The sequence below is a fragment of the Podarcis muralis genome, chromosome 1, assembly GCF_964188315.1.
Source record: "Podarcis muralis chromosome 1, rPodMur119.hap1.1, whole genome shotgun sequence".
In the NCBI taxonomy this organism is placed as follows: Eukaryota; Metazoa; Chordata; class Lepidosauria; order Squamata; family Lacertidae; genus Podarcis; species Podarcis muralis.
In genome coordinates this window covers 108,721,228-108,748,684 of record NC_135655.1, presented here as the reverse complement: position 1 = coordinate 108,748,684, position 27,457 = coordinate 108,721,228, and the positions used below count along the sequence as shown (strand labels likewise).

The 27,457-nt window shown below is 42.7% G+C and overlaps 1 protein-coding gene across 1 annotated transcript in view; it reads left to right on the top strand.

Annotated features, from left to right (window-relative positions):
• The window catches only part of LOC114605946 (sodium channel protein type 2 subunit alpha-like), a 98,606-nt gene that overhangs the window by 25,383 nt on the left and 45,766 nt on the right, over positions 1-27,457 (top strand). Inside the window, exons 2-7 of the mRNA XM_077936934.1 lie at positions 19,645-19,968; positions 22,291-22,409; positions 23,139-23,228; positions 24,742-24,870; positions 25,798-25,889; positions 26,871-27,107. Of these exons, the coding sequence (XP_077793060.1) occupies positions 19,696-19,968; positions 22,291-22,409; positions 23,139-23,228; positions 24,742-24,870; positions 25,798-25,889; positions 26,871-27,107 (940 nt within the window). The 5' untranslated portion in view covers positions 19,645-19,695. The remainder of the gene's footprint in view (positions 1-19,644; positions 19,969-22,290; positions 22,410-23,138; positions 23,229-24,741; positions 24,871-25,797; positions 25,890-26,870; positions 27,108-27,457) is intronic.

The window sequence follows — 27,457 nt, the reverse complement described above, 5'->3', positions numbered from 1 at the left end:
AGAAGAGGAGGTTACGGGGTGATATGATAGCCATGTACAAATATATAAAAGGATGTCACATAGAGGAGGGAGAAAGGCTGTTTTCTGCTGCTCCAGAGAAGCGGACACGGAGCAATGGATCCAAACTACAAGAAAGAAGATTCCACCTAAACATTAGGAAGAACTTCCTGACAGTAAGAGCTGTTCGACAGTGGAATTTGCTGCCAAGGAGTGTGGTGGAGTCTCCTTCTTTGGAGGTCTTTAAGCAGAGGCTTGACAACCATATGTCAGGAGTGCTCTGATGGTGTTTCCTGCTTGGCAGGGGGTTGGACTCGATGGCCCCTGTGGTCTCTTCCAACTCTATGATTCTATGATTCTATGATTCTATGAGCCACAGGGTCACTTGCCCCAGGTGCTATTTTGTTGGGGGCACAAAATTCCAGCACCTGGTGTTGCCTCAATACAGCTGTGCGCTTCTGTTGCTGGGCTTCATTGAAAACAGCTTCTCCATGTGAACCAGGAAATGACCTCTCCAGACAACAGTACAACTCTTCTTTTCTTATCTCTGTGGCTGCAATCTCCTGGGTAATTTGGACGCCATTAGGCAATTGAATGTGCATGCTCACTCCATGCACATTCTCCTCCTCCCACCCTCCCCTCCATACGGCCCCAGGCACTTGCAACCCACGCTACGCCACTGTCTAGTTCCCAATGTCCTTTGAGAAAAAGCTGCCATGGAGCAGGTGTGGGGTCCCTCTGGAACAGCATGGGAATGTTGGGGGTATTTGTGGAAATCAAGTCATTTTTAGGAACCTCTGATGGATCAGAAACCCTTTCTCAAATGGAAAGAGCCCTTCTTTTTACAGAGGGATAACAAATTGAAATTAGCTGCCTATCAAATGTCTTCTCTAGCACCCCCTCCAAGCTTGAGTTTGAAAGTGACCCAGGCATCTGGATTTGGATTTATGAGTAAAAGATGGATCTTCCAATTTGGCTACTCACTTCTTCCCATGGTGAGCGAGTGAGGATCACATGAGCTGGGGATCTGCTTTAGATGTCTCCCCAGTACAATGTTGTAAGAAAATGTCATTGTCTCAAAATGGCTACCAAAAAAAGCAGACAACAACCACTAATGAGCAGCCTCCCCCTCAGCTGTATTCTGAGTAGACTCACTGAAATCAAGTAGCATCAGTGGGTCTATTCTGAGTATCACTTAACTGGATACAGCCCAGTGTTCACTTGTAGGAACATATAGGCCAGAAAATTAGCAAATGATCCAATTTGATTTTCAGTTAATGTTACTTAATCTGATTGTAGAATGGTGTTTTCTGTTCATTTGCTTTTGCAAATGTAGGGTAAGGAAGAGCAAATAAAGAAGAGCAGACCTGTCTTGAGATGCAGGCAAACAGCAGAACAGGAAAGACAAAAAAATAAAGCGAACTGGAGAAAGGGAACAAATCACTAGCAATCACGCATCTGTGTTTCTCCAGCGAGAATCTTATTCTCTTCCCCTCTTCTCTTCTCTTTCTTCTCTTTCTGCAATCCCACGATGTACTCAGCCAACAAAAGAGCTACTGAGGCATTGCAACTGCTGGTTTTGGATACACAGACAGTGTTCTGAATAATATAACATACTCAGCCATGAAAATCCCAGGATCGCTCAAATCTGGCTCAGATAAGCTCCATGTTTATGACAGAGTGCAGATATGAAAAAAAGTACAGCATGATATTACCCTTTGTTTTGCAGCCTCGTTGATAACGTTACTCATGTCTGATATGATGCGGTGACTAAGGGAAATCTTCCTGGCATTGTGCTTCTTTTTCACATAAGGGTTTATTTAGACCATTCAGTTGATAGGCTGCGGCCCTATACCCAATTATTGACTCCCAGCTGAAGTCAGACAGGCGTCCTCCCTGTTGAACTTCCAGTGCCTACTGAAGACCTTTTTTTTATTTCAGCAGGCCTTCAGTAAGCTTTTCCTATTTTGCACTCACTACAACAACTGATTGTATCTTTATTTTATCTTTTGTGTACTTGCTGTACGCCATGTGGAGATGGTGATGTTAAGTGGCATATAAATGGCTGAAATAATAATTATTAGCAATAAATTTAAAAAATGGCAAATTTCAAAGCTCCTTGTGGCCCACTTTGACAGTCCACGTGTTGCTTAAAAGGTAAAGGTAAAGGACCCCTGACAGTTAAGTCCACTCGCAGATGACTCTGGGGTTGCGGCGCTCATCTCGCTTTACAGGCTGAGGGCGCCAGCGTTTGTCTGTAGACAGTTTTTCTGGGTCATGTGGCCGGCATGACTAAGCTGCTTCTGGTGAACCAGAGCAGCACACGGAAACGCCGTTTACCTTCTCGCCAGAGCAGTACCTATTTATCTACTTGCACTTTTTTGGCGTGCTTTCGAACTGCTAGGTTGGCAGGAGCTGGGACCGAGCAACGGGAGCTCACCCAATCGCGGGGATTTGAACTGCCGACCTTCTGATCGGCAAGCGGTTTAGACCACAGCGCCCCCTGCGTCCCTATGTGTTGCTTAGGAAGGTCTGAAGTTGGAGGCTGTTCTGTGTGAACAGACACCCCACACAACTCAGAAACCTGTATGAACTATGTTTCAAGATTACTACTTTTCAGTGGTAGAACAACTGCAAACACAGAACTATTGGCCACAGAGAGATACCCTGTGTGTGTGTGCTCTTGAAATTCCATCTTAAGAGGGGATCTCCGATGTGGCCAGAATCTTTAGACAGAGGAAGTTAAAGCAGTATTTAAGAGCTCCTCTTCTATTGATTAAACAGTTGTATTGTTTGAAATGTCTGTAGGCTGGAGACATTATTTGCTAGCACATGTATAGCAGCACAGCCCCACAGTCTTCCTAGGAATTGAAACAACAACAATAATTTTTCAAAAACCCCAAGGCCAAAGTGTACACTTGTTCTATTGTTGCTCTTTTGGTGCAAAATGTCTGGGTACAAAACCAATGTAACATCACTGAGGTGCCAGCGGAAATACACGTGCTATGTTCACATGATTTGCTTCACTGCAAAGTAGAGGGGTACCCATTATTCTAGAAGAGTTGAACTTCTTCCTCCTATTTTAAGGAGATTAATGATCTCCAAGGAGTAGATCTCGCAAGGCATGGCACCCTGATTCACATACTCCTGCAAAGACAGCTTCTCACATTGCAGGGGGCTGAGTATTGCCCTTTTTCAGAACTCTTAAAGGAACAGACAACCTGTTACTTGTGCAATATGTTTGCTGTAAATTGCTCTGTGCTGTAGATTGCTCTGTGTGTACATTCATGTGCACAGACACGCTTCACTATAATTCTGTGTACAGAGTGCTTGACAAAGCTCATGTATCCTCACAACAACTGTAATAATATTAATAATAATAATAATAATATTACTAATAATAAATTTTTATTTATACCTCGCCCTTCCTGGTTCAGAAAACCGGGCTCAGGGCAGCTAACAACAAATTTAAAACACTTAATGACAAAGCTCATGTATCCTCACAACAACTGTAATAATAATAGTATTAATAATATTATTAATAATAATTTTTTATTTATACCCCGCCCTTCCTGGTTCAGAAAACCGGGCTCAGGGCAGCTAACAACAAATTTAAAACACTTAATTGTAAGGTGTTTTAAGCTTCAGGTCCCTTCGTTCATTGACAGATCAGGCTTCCTCAACCTCGGCCCTCCAGATGTTTTGAGACTACAATTCCCATCAGCCTACTAGCTAGGGATCATGGAAGTTGTAGGCCAAAAACATCTTGAAGGGCTGAGGTTGAAGAAGCCTGACCTAGATTCAAGTTGGGAAATGTGGCAGGGAACTCTGACCAGTTTCTGGGTCCCTGCCATGTGTATGTTTATTTCAAAAGATGCACTCATCTTCTTAGTGTGTGTGGATGGAGGCACATCATATGAAGTTGCCTTAGGAAATGGTGAGAAGGTTGCCTGCACTACAGAGCAAAAAGTTGCAGGACTCCCTTTGGTTTTTAGCTCAGTGATGGCCCTCTTGGACAAAGCTTGTCTGTTGAAGCAGACATCTAGTAAGAGTCGCGTTTCATGCTCGGCATGTCCTCCTCGTCTTCCACAGAAGTGACTCAATCTTCTGTATTTTTTAATATGACATCTTTATTGTGAATTATTTCCAGAAGCATGTAAAAAGATGAACTGAAGGTGAAAGGTACCATTTTATCAGCTTTTAAAAGAGAAAATAATTATTTGGCTGGCTGCAATTTGGCTTAGATTGCTCTGAGGACTCTTTCACAGCTGTCTCTCTAAATAAATTTAATGGCTTTGTTTTAGGGGATTGTGTGATCCACATCACAACATAAAAAGAGCTCCTCTGGTGACTTAGGTCAGTGTTTCCCAACCTTGGGTCTCCAGCTGCTTTTGGACTACAACTCCCATCATCCCTAGCTAGCAATACCAGTGGTCAGGGATGGTGGGAAATGTAGTCCGAAAACAGCTAGAGACCAAAGGTTGGGAAACACTGACTTAGGTAGCCCCTGTGACTGGAAGTGCCTTTTGCCAGCTGCTGCTGGTACAACAGCTATGACCATTTCTGGATGGGAAAGCTTCACCACAGTGGTTCCCTTTATGTGGCAATAATGTCTGCCACTGCCACACCATGGTTTGTTGGGATAGATGAATCAAGTATCTCCAAAAAAAAAGTATCTCCATGGGGAACATGCACAAAGCAGTTGCTTTGTGACCTCACATGTTTTGAAATGTATACAGTGGTACCTCGGGTTACAAACTTAATTCATTCTGGAGGTCCGTTCTTAACCCGAAACCATTCTTAATCTGAGGCACGCTTTCACTAATGGGGCCTCCTGCTGCCACCGCACCACCAGCACGCGATTTTCGTTCTCATCCTGGGGCAAAGTTCTCAACCCGAGGTACTACTTCTGGGTTAGTGGAGTCTATAACCCGAAGTGTTTATAATCCGAGGTACCACAGTACCCCCCTTTCACACAGCAAACATTGCTTTAGCTGTGCCAGACCTTACTCGTAGCAACGTATTAAAAATTCTTACACCAGACCAGCTCATCTGCCCCTGTGACCCAAGATTAATCAGTGAGGCATATGATTTAGCAGGTAGTTAGAACCTGGGCATTCCCTATCCAAGCCCAATGTTCACTTTGCACAAACACACATGCAGGTTGTCCAAAGCTTTGGCCTTCTAATGGATCTCCATGGCCAATCACTTTTACAAAGATTCACTTGCAAAAGTGGATCATAGTTTTGTTTTTATGTTAATATTTCACATCAAAATGAAATTGCAGGTGTATCTCAGTTGGTCACCATGTAGATAAAGGAGAAGTGATTGCTTCTCCTGCTAAAGGTAGCTAATATAGATGAAGCTCATATGTTTCTGGCATCTTGGAGAAACCACACATTGCGTTGTTTTCAATTATTCATTGACAATAAATATTTTTAAATGAAATTGTTGTTGAATAAAAAATAATGTGGCCTTCTTTTTTGAATGCGTTTGGATAACAGAAATGGATATTCTCCTTTCACCCTCCCCCCTTCTCTTCCTTCCTAGCATATTTATGTATTTATATGTTCAGGCAGGGTGAAGACTGCCTGCCTCATAAATCAGTACTGAAAGCATGAATGCAAGTCCTTTCAGATCATTAAAAAGATTTAAAATGGCTGTGGCCAGGATCCAAAGATCATTTGTGTGCGGTAATTGTCTACTGCTTGCAAGAGAACCTCCCCCCACCCCTTCACACAACCAGCTTGAAGTACAACATTGAATAAGGAAAAAGAAAGCTTTGGCCAGATGTTTTTGTACTTATTTATTTTCAATATTTATGGACAGCTTTTCACCGTGGATGGTCACAAAGCAGTTTATGCAGCAGTTAATAAAACAATCCTTACATCAAAATAATAGGGTGTTTAAGATAAATAATAATAATCCACAGCAGGTATAGTGCAACTTATGATGTCCATTGAAATAGAAAGGGGATTCTTCAAGTACCTGAAGTTCAGTGAACAGCAGGACTTTTTGACCTCAGATGGAAGGGGGTTCCACAGAAACGTTAGGGCAGATCCACACCAAACTTTTAAAGCACATTGAACACACATTTAAATCACATGACTTCCCCCAAAGAATCCTGAAAACTGTATTTATGTGAGGGGAAACTACAGTGTCCACTCAGTGTGCTTTAAGTAGGTCCCCCTCCCATCCGAAAAAAAATCCCTCTGGAAAACTAATTTTTGGTGGTTTTCTGTAAAGCACTCTAACAAAGTGTGTCATAGTGCTTTACAGAAAACCATGGCGTCTTTTGCACACCATGCAAAAGTTCTTAAGCAATTAGCTACAGATTGCTTCTATATGTATCTATATCTATCTATCTATCTATCATCTATCTATATACACACACACACATATATGTGTGTGTGTGTGTGTGTGTGTGTGTGTATATGTATATGTATAAGCAGTGTGGACTGACTGCTGGTTATGATACATTGAACAAAGAGACAGCACTATTATACAAATTTGTCTTCACATTGAATGGTTTCAACCAGCCGGAAGAGGGAATAATTACTATGCTTATTAAGTTTATAGACCACGCTATAAATATTAGAAGTAGAAACATGCATGCAATATTAATTTAATGGTTTTTAAATGGAAAAGAGTAGTAGAGCAGAACAAGACACTATACGATATAGTTTCTTCATGCAGGAGCCAACATACATTTATAGAAGAATTCTGCTACTCTTGTCTTCACACCTGATCATATCAATGGCACACATTTTCTTACCTGCTGTCCATTCAGCACCCTGTTTTGCTTAATTTTTCCTTGGCTCCCTGCTTCCTCCACCCTTTCTTTCCATTTCCTGCTTCTTCACTCCCAGCCCACCTCTGCCCTTGCCTTTAGTCCTTACAACCGTTACATTCAGGCAGTACTTAATTTATACAGTGACAACTTATTGGGTCCCATCATTGGGGGGGGGGGAGGAGGCACACCCATCTACTCTGAAAATCCTTCCCAAATATGGGAGACGAGGAGGCACCCCACACCTGCTCAAGAACACAGTCTTCTTTACTGATTCACCTAATCCAAGGTCTGGAATCTAACACTGAAAACAGGTTCTGAGTCTAGTAAGCAAATCTTGGTGCAAATTAAAGTGCACACACCATTTTAAACATGAATAGAAATTTGAAACCCAAATCAAAATGTGATCTCTCCGTATAATTTTTCAGGTATGACCTTTGTTGTGAAATACCTTCCGAACCACATTTGTGCATATGCTAAAGGCACTTCCAGCTGCTGATGTTGTTGTTTATCAAATACATATGCTTTATTTTATTTACTGCTGATTCAGTGGAGTAAATTGTTAATTGGATGTGTTTTCTTGCTTTGTAGAATTCCATTACCCAATTTCATTATTAGCTCTGAGGGACCTGTAGTAATTGTTGGCCACTGTGCCTCTGGGGATTCAAAAGATGGAGTTCATTTCAGCCCTGAGGGTACCACTTAAGCACTGTTGAATAGAGCAGTGGAGAAGAAACATTTAGTTGGAAGTCTCGTTGCTTTCCCCTCTGGTTGTTTAAAAAAATAATGAAAGAAAGATATCAAAAGAATACCACAGTGATATTTACAAATATAAACAGTCTTATATCTTCAAAAATGTATTGTTATGTGGCAACTAAAGGATAAGTTTGGCTTGAATGCATAAAAGGCAACATCACTTAGTGATTATATTTATCATGCGTGGAAACAAAGGATATTTCTATTGGTGGCGTGCTGTAAGGTGGAATTAATTTCTAAAAACTCAATGAAAATGCATTCGAATGGCGCTGTTGCTGTTGCTGCTTCTGCTGCTGCTGTTATTTATTAAGTTTCTATAGTATCCTTCATCCGAGGATCACAGGGTGGTTTACAATATAAAAACATAAAAATAGTAACAAACGAAACCAGCACTTTGAATTGGGCCCGGAAACTAATTAGTAGCCAGTGCAGTTGGGCCAAGATTAGCGTTATATGCTCAGACTGTCTTGCCCTGGTGAGCAACCTGACTGCTGAATTCTACACCCAGCTGAGGTTTCTGAACCATCTTCAGAAGCAGCCTCTTGTATAATGTGATGTAGTGACCTAACCTAGAGGCTGCCAGAGCATAGACAAGAGAGGTTAGGCTGTCTGTGTCCAGATATGAGTGCAGCTGGGCCACCAGCAGAAGCTGATGGAAGGCGCTCTGGACAGCTGAGGCCACCTGAGCATTAAGCAACAGCAAAGGATCCACACGTGCCCCCAACTGCATACCTGCTCCTTCAGAGGAAGTGTAACCCCATCAAGAGCAGGCAGCTTCCCATCCATCCAGTCTAGGGAGCTACCCACTAACAGTGCCTCAGTCATATTTGGATTGAGCTTCGGTTTATTTTAGTTTGATATACGATGCTCCCATTTCCTTGTGAGGGACATACAAAAAGCCAAAACACAGTATTCTGTCTCATAGCACCAGTCCCGATTGAAGGTGCTCACTTTGGTCTACAAAATACCATAGGGCTTGAACCCAAGTTCTGAAAGGAGCGCTTCTCCATTGCCTGCAAACCCATGCCTTAAGATCTTCTGGGAAGACCTTGCTTATAGTTCCATATATTAACTGAAGCAATGACTTACAGTATGCGGGACCTTCTCGGTAAGGGTTCCCCAGTATCAGAACTCTCTTCCATTGGAGACCCATTTGTCCTCCTCATTGTTGCCTTTTTGATGTCTGTTCAAGACATATCTCTTCCATGTGGCCTTGGGGGCCTGAAGAGAGGTTGGCTGATTCCTGTTTACTGTGACTTTCTATACAGTTGCTATGTTGTGATTGAACCAGGAGCCGGAATATTCTATGATTTTATGTTGTATTTCACTACATTCTTTTATATCTGCCAAATATATTTGAAAGATCATATACCCAGTGCAACTGATCATAAATCAGTGCTATCAAGCGGGTGGTCTGAAAATACAGGATTGTATCCAAATAAGCCCTACTGAAAGCAGGCTCGCTGAAATTAATTATTTCTATTAATCTCAATCAATCTTCTCTAATTAGGGCTAACATTGGATGCAATTTTTCTGCTTAATAAGAATTTTTCTGATTAATAAGAAAAAAAATAGGGCTTTTTTTTTGTCCACATATAATGGATTGAGAAGCCCTCAGCAACCCCAGCTCAGAATTACAGTATAAACCATGGATAGGCAAACTAAGGCCTGGGGACCAGATCTGGCCCAATTGCCTTCTCAATCCAGCCCACGGACTGTCCAGGAATCAGCGTGTTTTTACATGAGTAGAATGTGTCCTTTTATTTAAAATACATCTTTGGGTTATTTGTGGGGCATAGGAATTTGTTCATACCCCCCCCCCAAAAAAAAATATTTTAAAAATATAGCCCGGCCCCCCACAAGGTCTGAGGGACAGTGGACTGGCCCCCTGCTGAAAAAGTTTGCTGACCCCTGAGATAAACCAAACTTTTCTCAGTTCTTTCAAATCTAAAAACCCCCTCATGTTCCTCTCTTTGATAGTAGTGATTTATGGCATCTGACTGCCATCTAAAGGTACAAAGTGTATCGTCTACAAAATATTTTTGGCTGCTATAAAAGCCCCCCCCCCTCCCAATTTATGAGTCTGAGTAGTTTTTCAAGCAGCTTTCTCAAGCCTTGTTTATATTTCAGGCAAGTTGTGTGCTAGGTGCCCTCTAATGGGTGCCTTGTTTAAAAGTAACCCTTCTGATGGAGAAGAAAAATTGGTTACTTAATGTCAAAGGTAGGCACCTCTTTTTTTCCTGTCAAAGGCTGCATTCCTTCAGAAATAATCTGCCAGGGGTTGCATGCTGGTTGTGTGCATGCATGGTTGTGGCCGGTGGTGAATGGCGCCAAAGCCCAAAGTGGCTGGGTCCATCCTTTCATCTCTGCCACCTCTTCTCCTTCTCTTGCACTGCTCAGCTGGCTACCAGGGAAGGGACTGGGGGCCACATTAAATTAGGCTGCGGGCCGCATGCAAACCTAGAGTGACAGTTTGCTCACCCCTGCTTTAAGTAGCTGAGGCATCTTCCGCGAAGGCCAAAGGCACAACAGTGAGATTGCTTGTATGAAACCAAATAAAAACCAAGGAGCGGAGGTGGACCCAAATGCTCTTGTTTTCTTAGCAAGGAGCTGCATTGGCACCCACCCACTCTTGAGCAATGGAGGTGCAGTCTGAGCAGGCGGGCTCCAAGACACTCTGAGCCAGAGTGGAGAGGCGCAATTTTTGTGCCGTTCCAGGTCTGCACCCTTGGTGGGGGCAAACTTATCCAGCCCCCAAGTACACCTCTGCCCAGAAGTATTCAGAGGCTTTCAGCCTTCTGTCCCCACCTTTCAGTTCTGGTAGAACTGGACAAAAGAACCAGAAGAGCATGTGTATGTTTCAGTGTGGAATCCTTCTGCCCCACAGCAGGGGTCAGCAACCTAAGGCCCATGGGCCACAAATGGCCCATGGGGGTCTTTTCACCGGCCCACGAGCTGCCCACGAACTGAGCTGCCTGCTTGGCGAGTCCCCGCATGCTGCGCTAAACCGGTGCAGCACGGTGTGGGGACTTGCTTCTGCTGCACCGAAAATCACGTCTGCGCAGACGCCGAAAACCGCATCTGCACAGACGCAGACATGATCCAGCCCACGGAGGGATGTCTGCTGTAGTGAACCGGCCCAGGCGAGGTAAACCTTGCCGACTCCCGCTAACAGGATGAAACAGCCTTTATAGGGATTGACTCCTTCACTTTTCCTTCCAGTGGAGGGTGCAGAGAGTCCAAACCCTGCTCCTGTTCTTTCTCCCGAAAGTGATGCATTATTCAAGCAGGGCTGAAGAACTCAGACAGCAAGTGCTGGATTTCTGCTTCGTGTTTCAACTCAATTACTCTCTTGGAGTTGCTCTGTATTCATGGGGGCAGAATCATTTTGAGTGAGTTCTTTGGTCGTTCATTGGATTAGGAGCTGCTGTTAGCATGAAAAGCCCAGGACCATTCAGGGGGGAGAGGACCCACATGACCTGAATAATAGCATAGGAAGGAGCAAACCTAAGTAAAAATCTACCCTTAATACAGGTTAATGATGAGTTCCAACTTAAGATAAAATGATTTGTTTGTGAGTCTACCCTCATATAGAAGATAAAAGTCAAAAAGGCCAAGTTGTGTGCAAATTAACACACCCTTACAAAATATTATTCTGATAGATGTCAAGATGGAGCAAAATTGAAGTATCCTTGGGTTCATTAGTCCAATTCTAAGGTTGCCATATTCCAAAGAGAGAAAACCAGGACACCCTGAAAGTTTTTGAGCTTTTTTAGACAATGCCAAATACGCTTTTTCCGTTTACTTGCTGAATATCCAGGACAAAAATTCCCCCCAGACATCAAAAATTCACTTCCACGTGGTAATGTATGGCAGCCCTAGATTATCGTATCCACTACTGTAATTTCAGAAGCAGAAGAGAATGCAGTACAAACCATTTGAAGATTTCAAAGAATTGCTTGGTTTGGGGTTTTGCAACACTGCAATTTATTAACAGAGATAACCAGTAATTGTATTTCAGGGCCTAAATTATATCGCAGCTCAGGGGTGGGATACAAAACTCATATTTTAAAAGGTTATTTCACCTTTTAAAAAAGGAGCATATGCTTGTCTTGCTTATCTGTTTCTTAGCAACCAATTTTCAGAGGCTGCAATAGCAGGTTACAAGGGAAAGCAGAATAGGAAGAGAGAACCAAAGGAGGTGAGCCCAGACTCCAAACAGTCAGAATTACTCCACGGAATTGAACTTAGATTTATAGCATTTCCTGATTTAAAGGAGTTGGAGCGGAAATTGATTTCAGAGAGTGAGTAGAATGTATATTTAAAATACTGCATATGTAAACTAGGAAAGCAGATATGAAGAAAGGTTTTTTTAAATATATATAATTTAGATAGGTCAGTTTATTAGAGGCTTTGGAAAACGAGTTAATTTTGTAATAAATTCTGAGGAGCCAAGGTGTTAAAAGTAAAATGAGTCTATTTGATTTATCACCCACATGAAACATCTTTACTGAGGAGTAAATCTCACTAATAAATTCCTCCCTATTCAGTGTGCAATGGTGCTTATGATTTAAGCCACAGCATGAACAGGCTTGCTGAGGAGTTGGTTTGTGCCTCTGTGCTATTTTCACTTTCTGCGATTAAAAAGCAGGTGTGGTGAAACTACTTCGAAACCGAGCCATGCATCTATTACCAGTGGAGAGCCTGGATTCCAATTTCCCTAGGCTTGGCCTTTTTTCATATTTGCATGCTCTTCTTTGTGTATTTTTATGTCAACAGAATCACATCAGTGCCACCTGCTGCAAAGGTAAACAGCGCGATGGAACATGTCAACATTTCTCCCTTACTGCCGGCTACCTGATCAGGTTGCCCCTTTATGTAAACTAAGTGTGCCCTGTGAGATATGAAAAGGCCAGCTGCCGGCTGAAGGGAGCCATGCGCAGCCTTGTGTGTCAAAGCAGCTGGGGGGAAACATCCCTTTGGGATGACTTGCTCTAATTGCTGCTTCGGAGCATGAGGAGTCCCTGGTACATTCTCTGCCATGGTGATGATGCTCAGGGCACACCCACAACAAGTTCGGCCGCTGGAGGGAGTGCGCCACTTAATTGCTTAAGCCTCAGCTCTGTTGTTCAGCTGTCAGCAGGCAGACACAACAAGCACGATTTTGCATCACTTTATCCTACCTGTAGAGGCCTTGCCCTTTGTGACACCGATGGCTCTTTTTATCAGTGGCCCAGGACTGAGCGCTCTCAGCATCTTCCAGTGCTGAGTTTATAAGAGAGGAGCTGCAAGTGTCCAATCCTTGCATTTTCTCTCATAAATCCAAGACTTTGTTCACTTGAAAATCAATGTATTTTGCCTGTTTCAACAACATACACATAACAAAGAAATACATGAATCAGCAGAATGGGAAACTTAATTTAGGCCAGTTACCTAAAAACCAACCTTTCCTCTTGGTGATTGATATTACCTTGATTGAAACAACTCCGACCTCAATATGCTGCTGGAAATGCAACAGTTAACAAACAGAAAGGAGAAGCTTCTGCTTCAGCTATCAGCTTAATTAAATTAGGCAGTATTAATGGTTACCAGCAGTCGTGAAATTTTAAGAGCGTGGGATCTCGGAGCATGACACTTATTTTGGAAACAGGTTAATCGCATACTGCTATTAACACTTCCATTAATTAAGTTAACAGTGTATATGTAAAGCAGTACAGAATACCATTCTGTGGTTGTGAGTGGCATATCACGGTGGAATATGTGTGAGGTGGAAGCTGATGACATAGAGACGTGTTTTGCTCTGGGCTATGGCTAATGGAGGAGCAAAATCTTTTGGGGTGTTGATGCTGTGAGCCTCTCCATCTTATATGTAAATAAAGCCATATGTCCTAAAGACACCACAGTCTCTGCTGACCTTCATTCCAAGGAAACCAAACCCCAGGTAAGTGTTTGGAACCCGCTTGGAATCTCTCACTGCTTGGAGATTGGGGCAGCATATAATGATATAAAGGCAGAGAGAGAGAGATGCAGACACATACATACTCAGCAGGGGAAGGTACGGTACATATGGACAAAGAGGAAAAGAGAGACATGCTCTCTCAAGCAGGCCATTAGAGGAGGGAGATTCCCTGTTTTTTTGCTCCCCATTACAGTGCTGGGAAGGAAAACTCTCCTGCTACCTCAGAGCTGCAATATGGAATTTAAAAAGTTCTTTTCCTCCCCAGCACTGGAGTGTGTAGAGAAAATGTTTCCTGAGTACAGTGGTACCTCTGGTTATGTACGTCATTTGTTCCGGAGGTCCGTTCTTAACCTGAAACTGTTCTTAACCTGAAGCACCACTTTAGCTAATGGGGCCTCCCACTGCCGCCATGCCACCGCCGCCCAATTTCTATTCTCATCCTGAAGCAAAGTTCTTAACCCGAGGTACTATTTCTGGGTTAGCGGAGTCTGTAACCTGAAGCATATGTAACCTGAAACATATGTAACCTGAAGTGTATGTAACCCAAGGTACCACTGTACTTGCAGTGCTGCAGTGCTGCAGAAGAGGGAGACAAGGTGTTTTTGCAAAGTAAGTTGGTGGAAAAGCTCATGGTTTGGAAGGGCTGGTGGAACCCACCTCAGCACCATAGCTGGAATGCCACAGGACCACAGGATCACAGTAGAGACACCTCAGCAAAGCTATGTTTGTTTTAAAAAAATGAAAATTGCCAAATTAGAGGGATCTTGGGGAGGCTGCAGAAAGTCTCTCGAGGGGTTGAATCCAACCTTGCATTGGAGGGTAGCGACTGATTTCAAGAAATGTTTCCTGGAAGAAGATGACGAGAGGGAGACTGTAGGTCAAAATTAAGTTTGCCAAGAAGCAGGATGAGACGGGAGGAACTAGAAACCATAATTGCATATCGCATTGCAAGGAAGCATTTGTCCAGGATGTTTCCTGTGGTTGCACATTCTGACAGGAAGCAGCGAAATGAAGGTGGCTTTTAAGTGTGCTCTTTTGAAATGCAGAATGTAGCGACGTGTAGGTAAAAGCATGGCACCCTTGTAATGCTGTGTACTTGCACTATTTTCGTTGTGTATGGGTGTATGGGTAAAGGGGGGGGGGATGATTACATGTGATGATCTATAGACCTTGGACAGAATAACATCCAGCTAAATGAAAGATAACACTACCTGCCTCCACCCTATTTGTATGAAAAGCAAAGCTTCCATGGTCACAGATCATATATTTTATTCCAATCACATGAGACCTTAATCTGAACTGGGGCTTCAATAGGAAGCAAAGCACAAAGTCCCCCTTTCTTCTATGCCGGGGTCCTGATCCCTCCCTCCCATCCCCCCACTTTCTACTAACTTTTGAAATGCTATTCAGACAACTGCTAGTTGCTTCTCATCTGATTTGGTCCTGAATTGTAATTAGTAAGGAAGACCAGATGCATTCCAGAAGAAGTGCTCAGGGAGATAATGGGAGGTGGTTTGTGGTTAGACAATGTGCAGATCAGTTGCAGCCAATATGGTGCCCTTTGGATGTTGTTGGGTTATAAGGCGCTTCATTCCTGACCATTTGCCATGGAGAGCACCACATTTAGTTTCTCTGTCTGCACCAGGAGTAGCCTAAGTTCATTAGTAGCATTTAGAGTGTTCGTTAAAGTGACAGCTGCGTAGGGTTGCCACATTCCAAAAAGTAAAAACCAGGACACACCGAAAGTGCGGTGGTACCTCGGGTTACAAACGCTTCAGGTTACAGTTGCTTCAGGTTACAGACTCCGCTAACCCAGAAATATTACCTCAGGTTAAGAACTTTGCTTCAGGATGAGAACAGAAATCGTGCTCCGGCGGTGCAGCGGCAGCAGGAGGCCCCATTAGCTAAAGTGGTACCTCAGGTTAAGAACAGTTTCAGGTTAAGAACGGACCTCCAGAACGAATTAAGTTCTTAACCCGAGGTCCCACTGTATAGCTTTTTCTTTTTTCTTTTCTTCTTTTTTTTTTAGAGTTTTAGACAAAACACGATTTTTCACTTGACTTGCCTCTAAGACCCAGGACAAAGCACTGCATTTTGGGAACTACCCCCCCCCCATGTCAATTCCATCTTTGAAAACCAAACAAATGGCAACCCTAATTTGAAAGTGCACCAGAACGTTATACCTCCCACTGATTTGCTTCCACTTTGCTCGCTTGTCTTTTTTCCTCTCTGTCTTAATGCCAAATGCATTTTTTTATTTCAGTTATAAAACTGTGGAGTATTTTGTGGACACGTGCATATTAACAAAATAGCGAACAGTTAATTTTATAGATGGTTTAATATAGTTTTAAAATGCATGCCTTTCATTCTAAGTCCAGTGTCAGGGAATATATTCAGAGAAAAGAATGCCTTTTTGACAGTACTGTATAGTCTTTCCGCTTATTGGGAAATATCGTAAACATGGTTATTTCCTAACCAGCAAAGTGACAGGAGGGTGCTGTCAGAAGCGAAACAGCTATTTTTCATATGCTCAATTTTCATCTCAGTTGCTGCAGAGGATCAGCTTAAGACAAATGAACATCAACACAAAAGCAGAATGTGCAATATATAATACTATTTATTAGCCTTTTTAAAACACACCCACACACACCATGAAGTGTGCTGTGCAGTGTGTGTGTATCATCTTATTTACGAAATGAACCTAAGTCCTGCTTTTCTCTACTTACTGAAATAGCTCACCCCAAGTCCCCAACTGAATTGCTGGTTCAATTTTATGTCTTTGCCTCTTTCAATTATAGAATATAAATCTACTGGGCCTGTCTCATGGCTATTTTAAAAATAGAATTCAAATGTCGCACAGTTTTTAAAGAGATGATTTTGAAATATGTGGTCTGGATTGAAAGAAATGTGAAGCTGGCACTTTCCCCCCAAGGGGGCCTTTGTCTGCCTTCGCCTACAAACATTAAACAAGAGTTCCCCCCTCCCCAGTGCCGCCCAGCAAATCACTTTTCAGACTGATGGCAGTTTCAGGTGTGCAAGGTCAGCCTTCTCAGCACCCCCATTGGCCACTGCTGCTCCGTGACCCAACCAAATTGCTTCTGCTCACAAACTGGATTCTCACGTCTTGCTTTGTATGAGAAATCCTGATATACCGTATGCTTCTGCCCCTCTATTTTGAAAAGCTGGTTGCTTTTTCTCCCTGTGGTCACTTCCCTGTGTTGTTTAGAAATAAAACTCCGCTTAAGAAATGTCTTTGAAAAGGATTTTCTTTCCCTCCCCCCTTTTTAAAAAAGTTTTTATTATTAAAATAATTCAGCATTAATACACACATATTACGAATATACAAGCATACAAACATACATTTCATACAATCCTTAAAAATGTACAAACATACCTACACTCAATCCCACAGATAATTCATTTTCCCATCACCACCCACCACCCCTCACCCCACCTTTGTGTTAGGCTTCCAATCTACTCAATTGCAATTTCTTTCCACTTCTATTATTTTCTTTCACACACCTTTAACGTAATTTCATGCTCCTTTTTTCTATTACACATTGTTATTCATCTTATTTATTTCAGTATTTAAAACAGAACTTGTTTATTCTAATAGGAGTTCTGATTTTTCAATATGGTTTTGCAAGTACCCTTTAAACACCTTCCAGTCCCTGTCTATCTCCTCTTTTGAAATCCTTTTCTAACCCAGCTTTCCCTGGCCTGGTATCCTACTACAGATGGCGTGGACTGCAACTCCCATGATCCCTTTGTCGAGTGGCCATATTCAAAGTGCTGATGGGAGTTGTAGTCCGAAACCTCTGGTGGGTATCAGGTTGGGGAAGGGCTACTCTAACCTGTGTCTCACTATGAAGACCTCACCCACCAAGCTTGGAGCTTTTCTTTCATCCTCGCTCAACTGATGGGCAAACTACCTTGCTTGCCAGTATCGACTGGCAGCTGCCTTAAACTACCCTTTCCAGGATTATTTGGGGGAAGCCATGGCAGTTTAAAGTGACATGATATGGCTTTAAATGTTTAGTGCGGATGGGGCCTTATTTGGAATTCTCACAGCTGAGCAGAACAAGCAGAAGGGGACCATGGTCAACCTGGTCCTTGGAGCGAATGTGGAGAAGCCAGTCTTCTGTACTCAAGAGGGAGGCTATACAGTGGTGCCTCACAAGACGAAAAGAATCCGTTCCGCGATTCTCTTCGTCTAGCGGTTTTTTCGTCTTGTGAAGCAACCCTATTAGCGGATTAGCGCTATTAGCGATTTAGCGGCTTAGCGGCTATTAAAGGCTTAGCGTCTTAGCTGCTAAAAGGCTATTAGCGGCTTAGCGGCTTAGAAAAAGGGGGGGAAAGCGGGGAAAAAATTGCAAGACTAGCAAGACGTTTCGTCTTGCGAAGCAAGCCCATAGGGAAAATCGTCTTGCGAAGCAACTCAAAAACGGAAAACCCTTTCGTCTAGCGGGTTTTCCGTCTTGCGAGGCATTCGTCTTGCGGGGCACCACTGTAGTTAATTGTACAGAAGGTTCCTGCTCAGGTGTAGAATCCAGTTGTCATGGCTGCACTGTTGGCCACAAACACATTTTAATTTATTACTTATTTGTGTTTTTTTAAAAAAATCCCATACTTTAGCCAAAAAGGCTCCCAAAAGAGCTTGTGTGATTGATTGATTGATTGATTGATTGATTGAAGACCCTGCACAGTAGCTTTTCATAGAATCTTAGAATCATAGAATTGTCGAGTTGGAAGGGGACCCTGAGGATCATCTGGTTCAACCCCCTGCAATGCAGGAATGTATAGCTGTCCCATACGGGGATCGAACCTGCGACCTTTGTGTCCTCAGCGAGATAAGAGAAGTCAAGCTGAGCTGGTCTGTCAGCAGAGCCAGAACAGTGTCCCTGCTTCCCTTCTCGGCCCCCTCTGCTGCCTGATGAATGGCTCGTGACGGTGGAGGGAGAGGAATCTTCCTGCTCAAAAGAAAGTGAAAAGATGCATGTTTTATGCATAACTGATCTGTAAAAATCAATGGGGCTATTATTATTTTTTACTATACGTCTTAGGAATGAGCAAAAAGCAAATCCAGTTGTTTTTGGTTCTGCATGCAAATATGACGTAGGACCACACACTGGTATCTCCATAATATATGTACATGGGTATCTCAATAATATATGTAGATGGGTAAAAAAAGCTGGAGGGAAAAATCACATTGGGCAAGCAATGCACCCCTTTGGTTTCAGATAATACCTAGGGAAAGGTAAAGAGACCCCTGATCGTTAGGTCCAGTCGTGACTCTGGGGTTGCGGCGCTCATCTCACTTTACTGGCCGAGGGAGCTTCCGGGTCATGTGGCCAGCATGACTAAGCCGCTTCTGGCGAACCAGAGCAGCGCACAGAAATGTCGTTTACCTTCCCGCCAGAGCAGTACCTATTTATCTACTTGTACTTTGATGTGTTTTCGAACTGCTAGGTTGGCAGGAGCTGGGACTGAGCAACGGGAGCTCACCCTGTCGCGGGGATTTGAACCGCTGACCTTCTGATCAGCAAGTTCTAGGCTCTGTGGTTTAGACTACAGTGCCACCCACTTAGACCTGGGTAGATGAGTCTAAAAAACCCTGGAACGCAAATTTTCACAGCCCTCTAGTGGCTATGGTGGCTCATTTACCAGATGTAATGTATTTAGCATTAACTCAGAAAGTGTATACTCTATTCTGGAGGCTTAGTTTGGCTTTTTAGACTTTGCCCTTGTACTATCTGAAACCAAAGGGTTTCATGGCTTGCCAGATGTGAAATATATTGGCATTATTTTCAGCTCTCCTAACCCACTGATAGAAATGGCATCAGCCCATATACTTCAAATGTTTTAAGTCCTTGCTTGAGCTCAATCCTGCAAGTACCTGCTAAGGATCGTTTCAGTAAAAGAAAATGTTAGCTTGGGATTTCTGAAAAAGTTAATTAGAAGTTGAGCATCCATGCCTCATTGACTCTCAATGGCCTTTAAAAGTCTTATCTCATTTGGCGGGGGTGGGATCTCAATGGCGTTGTTGCAAGTAACTCAGTTTTTGTGATTTAGGGTTTGTTTTCACATTGCTGCTGCCTCCCCCCTCCCTTTAACTTTATTTTTGTGTGTCTCTGTCTTGTAGGTTATTCTTTCCTAAGAATTAAAAGGTAATTAACATTTGCAGAATGAAAAGATGGCACAGGCACACCTCGCACCGCCAGGACCCGACTGCTTCTTCCGATTCACGCGGGAGTCCCTTGCGGCAATTGAGCAAAGGATTGCTGACGAAGAAGCAAAACAGAAAACTGATCAGGAGCAAAAGGATGAGGACAGTGAGGAAAACAAGCCAAAGCCAAACAATGACTTGGAGGCAGGAAAGACTTTGCCTTTTATTTATGGGGATGTACCCCCAGGAATGGTGTCGGAGCCCTTGGAAGACCTGGATCCTTATTATGCAGATAAAAAAGTAAGTGTTCATGAAGACCAAAGCCTTCAACATGGTTTCTCAGGTCCCGGGGCTATACAATGTATGCACTGAATAACTCTCATGTCTAAGCAATGTAAAAAAAACCTTAATGAGGCAAGCAAAGGTATATTTGATCATAGTGCATTATCGCCAAATGTCTGTTGTTGTTGTTAAAATTTGTATACTAGGGGCCTAGGACCCATGTACCTATGGGACCGCCTCTCCTGGTATGCCCCGTGGAGGACCTTAAGGTCCACAGATGACAACACCATGGAGGTCACAAGGCGGTTAGATTGGTTTCAACTAGGGCCAGGGCCTTTTTAGTACTGGCCCTGACTTGGTGGAACGCTCTGTCACAAGAGACTAGGGCCTTGTGGGACTTGATATCTTTCTGCAGGGCCTGCAAGACAGAGCTGTTCTGCCTGGCCTTTGGTTTGGACTCAGTCTGACCCTTATGTTTTCCTCCCCTTATGGTTTTGATCTATGGGCTACTTTTAAAATGAGGCTGCATTTTAAATTGCATTTCAACCTGTATTTTAAATTGGGTCGTCCCCCCCCCATTATGTTTCTTTTGTAATTTTACTGGTGTTAGCCACCCTGAGCCCGGCTCTGGCCAGGGAGGGCAGGGTATAAATACATTTTTTAAAATATTATTATTATTATTATTATTATTATTATTATTATTATTATTATTATTACTGTCCTATACCCACAAGCAGTGCTTTTTTCTGGGGGTACGCAGGGGGATGCATACCCCTAAACATTTTGTGAATCTAGGTTTGGCCTCATTGAGGTGCAGTATTTCAATATGAGTAGGAAAATGAGAGTACCCCTAAATATGTTTTTTAGAAAAAAAGCACTGGCCACAAGTCTCAGGGCAGTTGCAACATAAAATCACAATATAAAAGTACAAAATACATAATAAAAGCAAAAGCAACCCAGTAAACCTCTCCTCCCCAACACATTTTAAAAGGGTGTTGGATGTCAATCAGCCAAAGACCTGGTTAAAGAGGAAAGTTTTTGCCTGGCACCTAAAGGTGTATAATGAAGGCGCCAGACGAACCTCCCTGGGGAGAGCATTCCACAAATGGGGAGCCACTGCCGAAAAGGCCATTTCTCTTGTTGCCATCCTCTGGACCTTTTGTGGAGGAGGCACATGAAGAAGGGCCTCAGGAGATGATCTCAGGGTCTGGGTAGGTTCATGTGGAGAGAGGTGGTCCTTGAGGTATTGTGGTCCTGAGCCGTTTAAGGCTTTATAGGTTAAACCAGCACTTTGAATTAGCCCGGAGTCTAATTGGTAGTCAGTGCAGTCAGACCAGGATCTGTGTAATATACTCAAACTATCCTGCCCCAGTGAGCAACCTGGCCACTGAGTTCTGCACCAGCTGAAGTTTCTGAACCGTCTTCAGAGGCAGCCCTAGATATAACAGATTGCAGTAATCTAACCTTGAGGTTACTAAAGCATGGACAGTAGTTAGGCTATCCCTGTCCAGATAAGATATTAAATGCCAGACAACTCTTCTGATGTTGCTTCAGTGACTAAATCCCACCCCAGAACTAACTGAATATTCATGCATCATTTGCTGTATGGGATACGTTGGTGTTTCATTTAATTTGGCAGGCCTATAAGTTTTGGGACAGCATTCATGTCCTTTTGGCAATCTTCACACGGTGAGGCCCCACTTAGTTGTAATACGAAAACATGGATTTCCTGCTTAAAAAAACAATCTCATTTCTGCTGCGGCTTTCTCTCCTCCTTTACATATCAGAGGCAGGAACAGCTCGTGTGATAGGGCAGAGCTGCAGCAATGGCCTCCTGGTAGCAGCGACGTGACAGGAAAGTTGAGGCTGTGTGAAAACATGAGTGGAAGTACTGGAGCGAAGGGTTGGGGGAGTTCAATCCTTCTTTCTTCATGGATTGACTTTGCCCATCAAGTCCCACCCATTGACTGACATATCCTGCTGATCAGGGTGACATCACCTGTTTGACAGATAGCCATGGTTTCACAAATTAGCCCTGTGAGCCAAACTGGAAGCTCTGGTGGATCAAGACTGGCCTGCCCACCCTCCAAGATGAGGAGACATGACACACACACACACAAAATCCCTTCATAAAATAGAAGGGGAGGGGATACTGGACAAGCCCACTGTTCACTTTGGTACCAACTCATAATTAGAAACCATGGTTACCTGTAGATGTTGGAACTGGGCCTGAGTGTAAACCACAGTAAATGAAATTGTCTCCCCCCCCCTTCATTTTAAGATCTCCTCGAACGTTATTATAATCCTGCTTTTACATGTGTGTATTTTTCCTCTTTTCAGACATTTATAGTATTGAATAAAGGGAAGGCCATTTACAGATTCAACGCCACACCTGCCTTGTACATGTTAAGTCCTTTCAGTATACTTAGAAGAATTTCTATAAAGATTTTGGTTCATTCATATCCTTTTTTCCTTCTATATAATACTTGTTTAAAGCACTTCTTTGAGAAACTCAGTAGTTGCATGAGACTATTTTAATAGTTGGATGTGGTTTTATTTTTTCTTAATTTCACCATTGAAGTGAACACAAAATGTTTTGATGAAATCACTTGGTTGAACTTCAGTAGAAGTAGAATTCTGTGGTCAAGATCCAACGTCATGCCAGCAGACCCTTCCTCTGCTCTCCCTTTGCAGCCTCCCAATCTGCTCTGGAGTGTGCCCCAATCCCCTGGAACAGGTTTTGGAGGTGCACAGGGTGGTGTCTATAGGTGATAGGAGAGGAATGGGAAGTTCATTGCACAAGTGGGATGCCACAATTACAATACAGCACCCTAAATAAATTAGCAGCACATAATTCATGCTATATTATGACGTTAAACGTTTTCATCTTGGATTTATAGACAGTGGCGTAGCGTGGGTTGTCAGCACCCGGGGCAAGGCAAGTAATTTGCGCCCCCTAACCCGTGGATTTGCGCCCCCTAACCTGTGGATTTGCCCTAACCCCAGATGTTGCGCCCGGTGCGGCCAGCCCCCCCTGCACCCCCACGCTACGCCACTGTTTATAGATATTGCTTGGATGGAATTTATGAATTCATATTCACTTAGAAGCCTGTTTCATAAGAAATTATATGCATTTGGGTGATCTAACTTATCTAGCATTTGTCATGTGTTCCTTGACTTAAGCCAACATTATTCGGCATCTTCATCATGTTCACTATTCTGACAAACTGCGTGTTTATGACCTTGAAAGATCCTCCTGAGTGGTCAAAGGCTGTAGAGTAAGTGCATTCTTTGTTTTCTTCCCAGTGACATTTGGTTAAATATGCTCTGCATAGCGCCATTGGGTTGAATCTGGTGAAGGAACTTATTGAGCCAAATGACTTCCGCCCATGCAGCAGAACATTCCCTCCCATTCATCACAGGTGTGCTCCCCCACCACCACCCAGTATCCCCTTCAGAGACCATGGGGGGGAACCAATAGCAGATTTTTAGGGTTCTGGGGAACACACGAGAGAGGAAAGAATGCTCTGTTATACGAGGGGAAGTCATTCCACTTGCGCCATGACTGAATTTGGTTCAACCCATGGCATTGTTTTAAAGGATATACAGTGGTATCTCGGGTTACAAACACTTTGGGTTACAGAATCCGCTAACTCAGAAGTAGTACCTCGGGTTAAGAACTTTGCCCCAGGATGAGAACAGAAATTGTGTGCCAGTGGTGCGGCAGCAGCAGGAGGCCCCATTAGCGATAGCACACCTCTAGTTAAGAACAGTTTCAGGTTAAGAACAGACCTCCAGAACGAATCAAGTTCTTAACCCGAGGTACCACTGTACATTCCTGAAATTAAATCTGGAGTCCATTAGATTGAAAAGTAGACATAAGACTCATCAGCAGAGCAGCTGAAACAATCTATGAGAATTAATGAGGTCACGGGAAAAGATTGAAGAGGAAAGGAGATGGATGGATGCTTTAGTTGATATTCCTGCATTGCAGGGGGTTGGACTAGATTGCCCTCAGGGTCCTTTCCAGCTCCACAGTCCTTTGATTCTGTTAATGTATTAAGAACCAAGTCCTTGGAGAACAGTAGAGATGAGGGGATGGTGGCGGAGCAAAAATGCACTTGCAGAATTTGGTAACAATATATTGAAGCATGCAGGCTTTTGGTCTCTTGTCCTTTTTGGTCTCTTGTCCATTTGTCCTTCTTTTAGACTTCCTTGTTATGTATCAGGCTCTTTTCCCTGCACTCAGCTAAAGGGAAGTAATAATTTCCCCTTTATTGAATACTTGGGTGCATTGAATCTGAACTCCTGAACCTCTGATCACATTTATAAACTTCCCCAGCATTGTAGCTTAATTTCTGACCTCTACCTCTCTGGCCACCAATGCTTAATGAAGACTTAATGACTCCTTAAGAACTGCATCCTCCTCTTCCTCCTCCCCATTATATCCTGCTCTCCCTCCCCCTCCGCAAGACTGGGACTGTCTGCACTTCTGCAGTAATGAAAGTTTCAGTGTTCCCATTAAAAAAAACCTGATATATTTTATGAGTAATATCTTCATTTTAATGACAACACAGATATAGAAAGAAGATGGGTGTGTGAGAAAGAAAAGCAGATATGGCCAATGAAGAACATCAGATTCATGTAATGGGCTGCTACTAGCTTCTCTCTAATAATTGTGCAAAAAAAAAGAAAGATAATTCTTAAAAAATATAAACAAGTATTTATAATTCATGATCTAGCCTATAGATTGAAAAGTTTGCTTGGATTTTTTCTCTCTCTCCCCTGTAGATACACGTTCACAGGAATTTATACATTTGAATCCCTCGTTAAAATTTTTGCAAGAGGTTTCTGTATAGGTAGTTTTACTTTCCTCCGAGACCCCTGGAACTGGCTGGATTTCCTTGTCATTTCATTTGCGTAAGTATCCAGCGTTTTCCTAGTGTGTCATCTGAGTAGACTTTACAGAAATGAGTTCCACTTGTGTGGGTCACAGCTTTAACAGATACAGTCAAACCTTGGTTCCAAAACGCCTCCATTTTGGAACGTTTCAGTTCCCTAACGCCGAAAACCCAGAAGTAAGTGTTCCGGTTTTCGAACATTTTTCGGAAGCCAAATATCCGACGCGGTTTCCGCTTGAGTGCAGGAAGCTCCTGCAGCCAATCAGAAGCTGTGCCTTGGTTGTTGAACATTTCGGAAGCTGAACGGGCTTCCAGAATGGATTACGTTCGACAACCAAGGTTTGACTGTATCAGTATTTGAATTATTATGAAATAGTGCAAAAAATGATACATTTTGGGGGAACAAATTACAAATCTTGTCTTTAGATTTGAGTAATTTATGTTTAAAATTGGCATAGTTCCTCTTGTCGAAACAACCCAACAGTTGACAGTAGTAGGCATACTCTAATGTTGTCCTAGGATAATCCTTTAAATGCTTTCATTATTATTATTTTAAAAAAATATGTGGCGAGCCTTTCTGGTTTCAGAGATAAGCTGTTAAAAGTGATGCATATTGTGGCAAATAGCAAAACTGTTGTGTATTCCCAACATGATACTTGGTGCTGAATTTCCCACCCTAGTTTTAGGGTCTTGTGGGTAAGGTAGGAAAATATAAAAAGAAGAAATGCAATGGTTTTTAGCCTATGCATGCTTACCTGGGATTACGCTCCATTGAATACAGTGGGTCTTAATCTCAGGTAAATGTGCCCAGGATTGCATTGAAGGCAAACATGGGGGGGGGGGGGGCAACTTGTTTAATTGTAAAAAAAAAGTAGATTAAATAAATCTTTAGGTAAGTGGCGTAAAATCTGCCTCGATGCTGAATAACTGTGATTTGATTCTACAGGTATATAACAGAATTTGTAGACCTAGGCAAAGTTTCAGCTCTTCGAGCTTTCAGAGTGTTGAGAGCTTTGAAAACTATTTCTGTAATCCCAGGTAAGAAGTGAGTGGTGTAAAGTGCTAGGTCCCTTGTGCGTCCCAACTGTTCCTTTTTATCCTGTCATTGTGTTTGTGTGTGAACTCCCCTACTGCAGATATGTGACAGAGTTTGTGGACCTGGGCAATGTCTCAGCGTTGAGAACATTCAGGGTTCTTCGGGCATTGAAAACAATATCAGTCATTCCAGGTGAGAGCTAGGTTAAACACGGAGGCTGACTTGTAGATTTGCCACAGCTGCAAGTCACGCGACTTTGCACAAGCTTTGCTGCTAACCATGTATTGTTGTTGTTTTAAGGAATGTAGATTTTTAGATGCCACCGAAAAAAAATAATTCACATTAAAATAAAAGCAAGTCAGCCTTTGAGTTTAACATATTCTTGCATGAGACAGTATACAGAGTTTGTATTTTGCATATTAAAATACTAAATTTTCTCTCCCACACCAATATGAAAAGTAGTTGCAGCTTTCATATTAAGATAAACCTTGCCGTTTATTGAAATAATTTGGGATGGAAAATTTCAGCATTTGGAAAGCTGAATCACTAGTAGAAATTAAGCCAATATGGTGATAAAGAATAGCATGAGCATTGCATGAAGTATTGCTTTAAAAAATACCTTTCCTCAGCAAACTGTCTTATGGGTTGAAAGGATGTGTGCTTCATGAGTGAAAAAATGTACAATCAGTACCTTTTTTCTTTACATGAGATTGATACAAAGCATGAATAACCATGTCACCAGCTTTTAAATGGCTAGTATAGACTGCTTTTCATTTCCATTTGCAATTTTACATTCGGAACCATTTTTCATGAGGTAAAGGGGCTTTCTCTTTTTACCTCATGACAAAAATAATAGCTTCTTTCATCTAGGAGCTGCCTGCATGACATTTTTAAATTTCAGCAGCCGTACAACCATATTTAACTACTCAACACCTAAAACAATGAGTTGGATATTGTGATTCCACATTCTTCTCTCCTTTTAGGTCTGAAGACCATTGTGGGGGCCCTAATTCAGTCAGTGAAGAAACTCTCGGATGTCATGATCCTGACTGTGTTCTGCCTGAGTGTATTTGCACTAATAGGGTTGCAACTGTTCATGGGCCACCTGAGGCAAAAATGTTTGCTTTGGCCCCTAAGTAACGATTCAGCTGAAGAACCGTACTTTGCACAATACTACAATGCAGGAATAATCGACTGGGATAAATACATTAGCGACACAGGTGAGGTTTACTGAAAGGGCCTCTGTGGTCCAGTGCGGACACCTGGATACAAACCAAGGCGCTGCCGTGAATGCAGACAACTTGCATTCTTGGGCAAGTCATAATAGGCATCATTCAGAAATTAAGAGTTGAGCAGGATGAACTGCTCAGAGTTCAGAGAACCAACCTATGTAGGTAGCATTGTTAGGCACCTGCCAGGAGGACTCAAGCCCTAACAGGTGGCCTATTGCTTATTTCTGGAACCTTCTACCCATGCTGTTGAAACTCTGTTTCTTTTCTATGAATCTGCTCTCTGTATCTGTCCGTCGTATCTAGTATTTCTATACCCCTGTCTCATAAAATATCAAGGC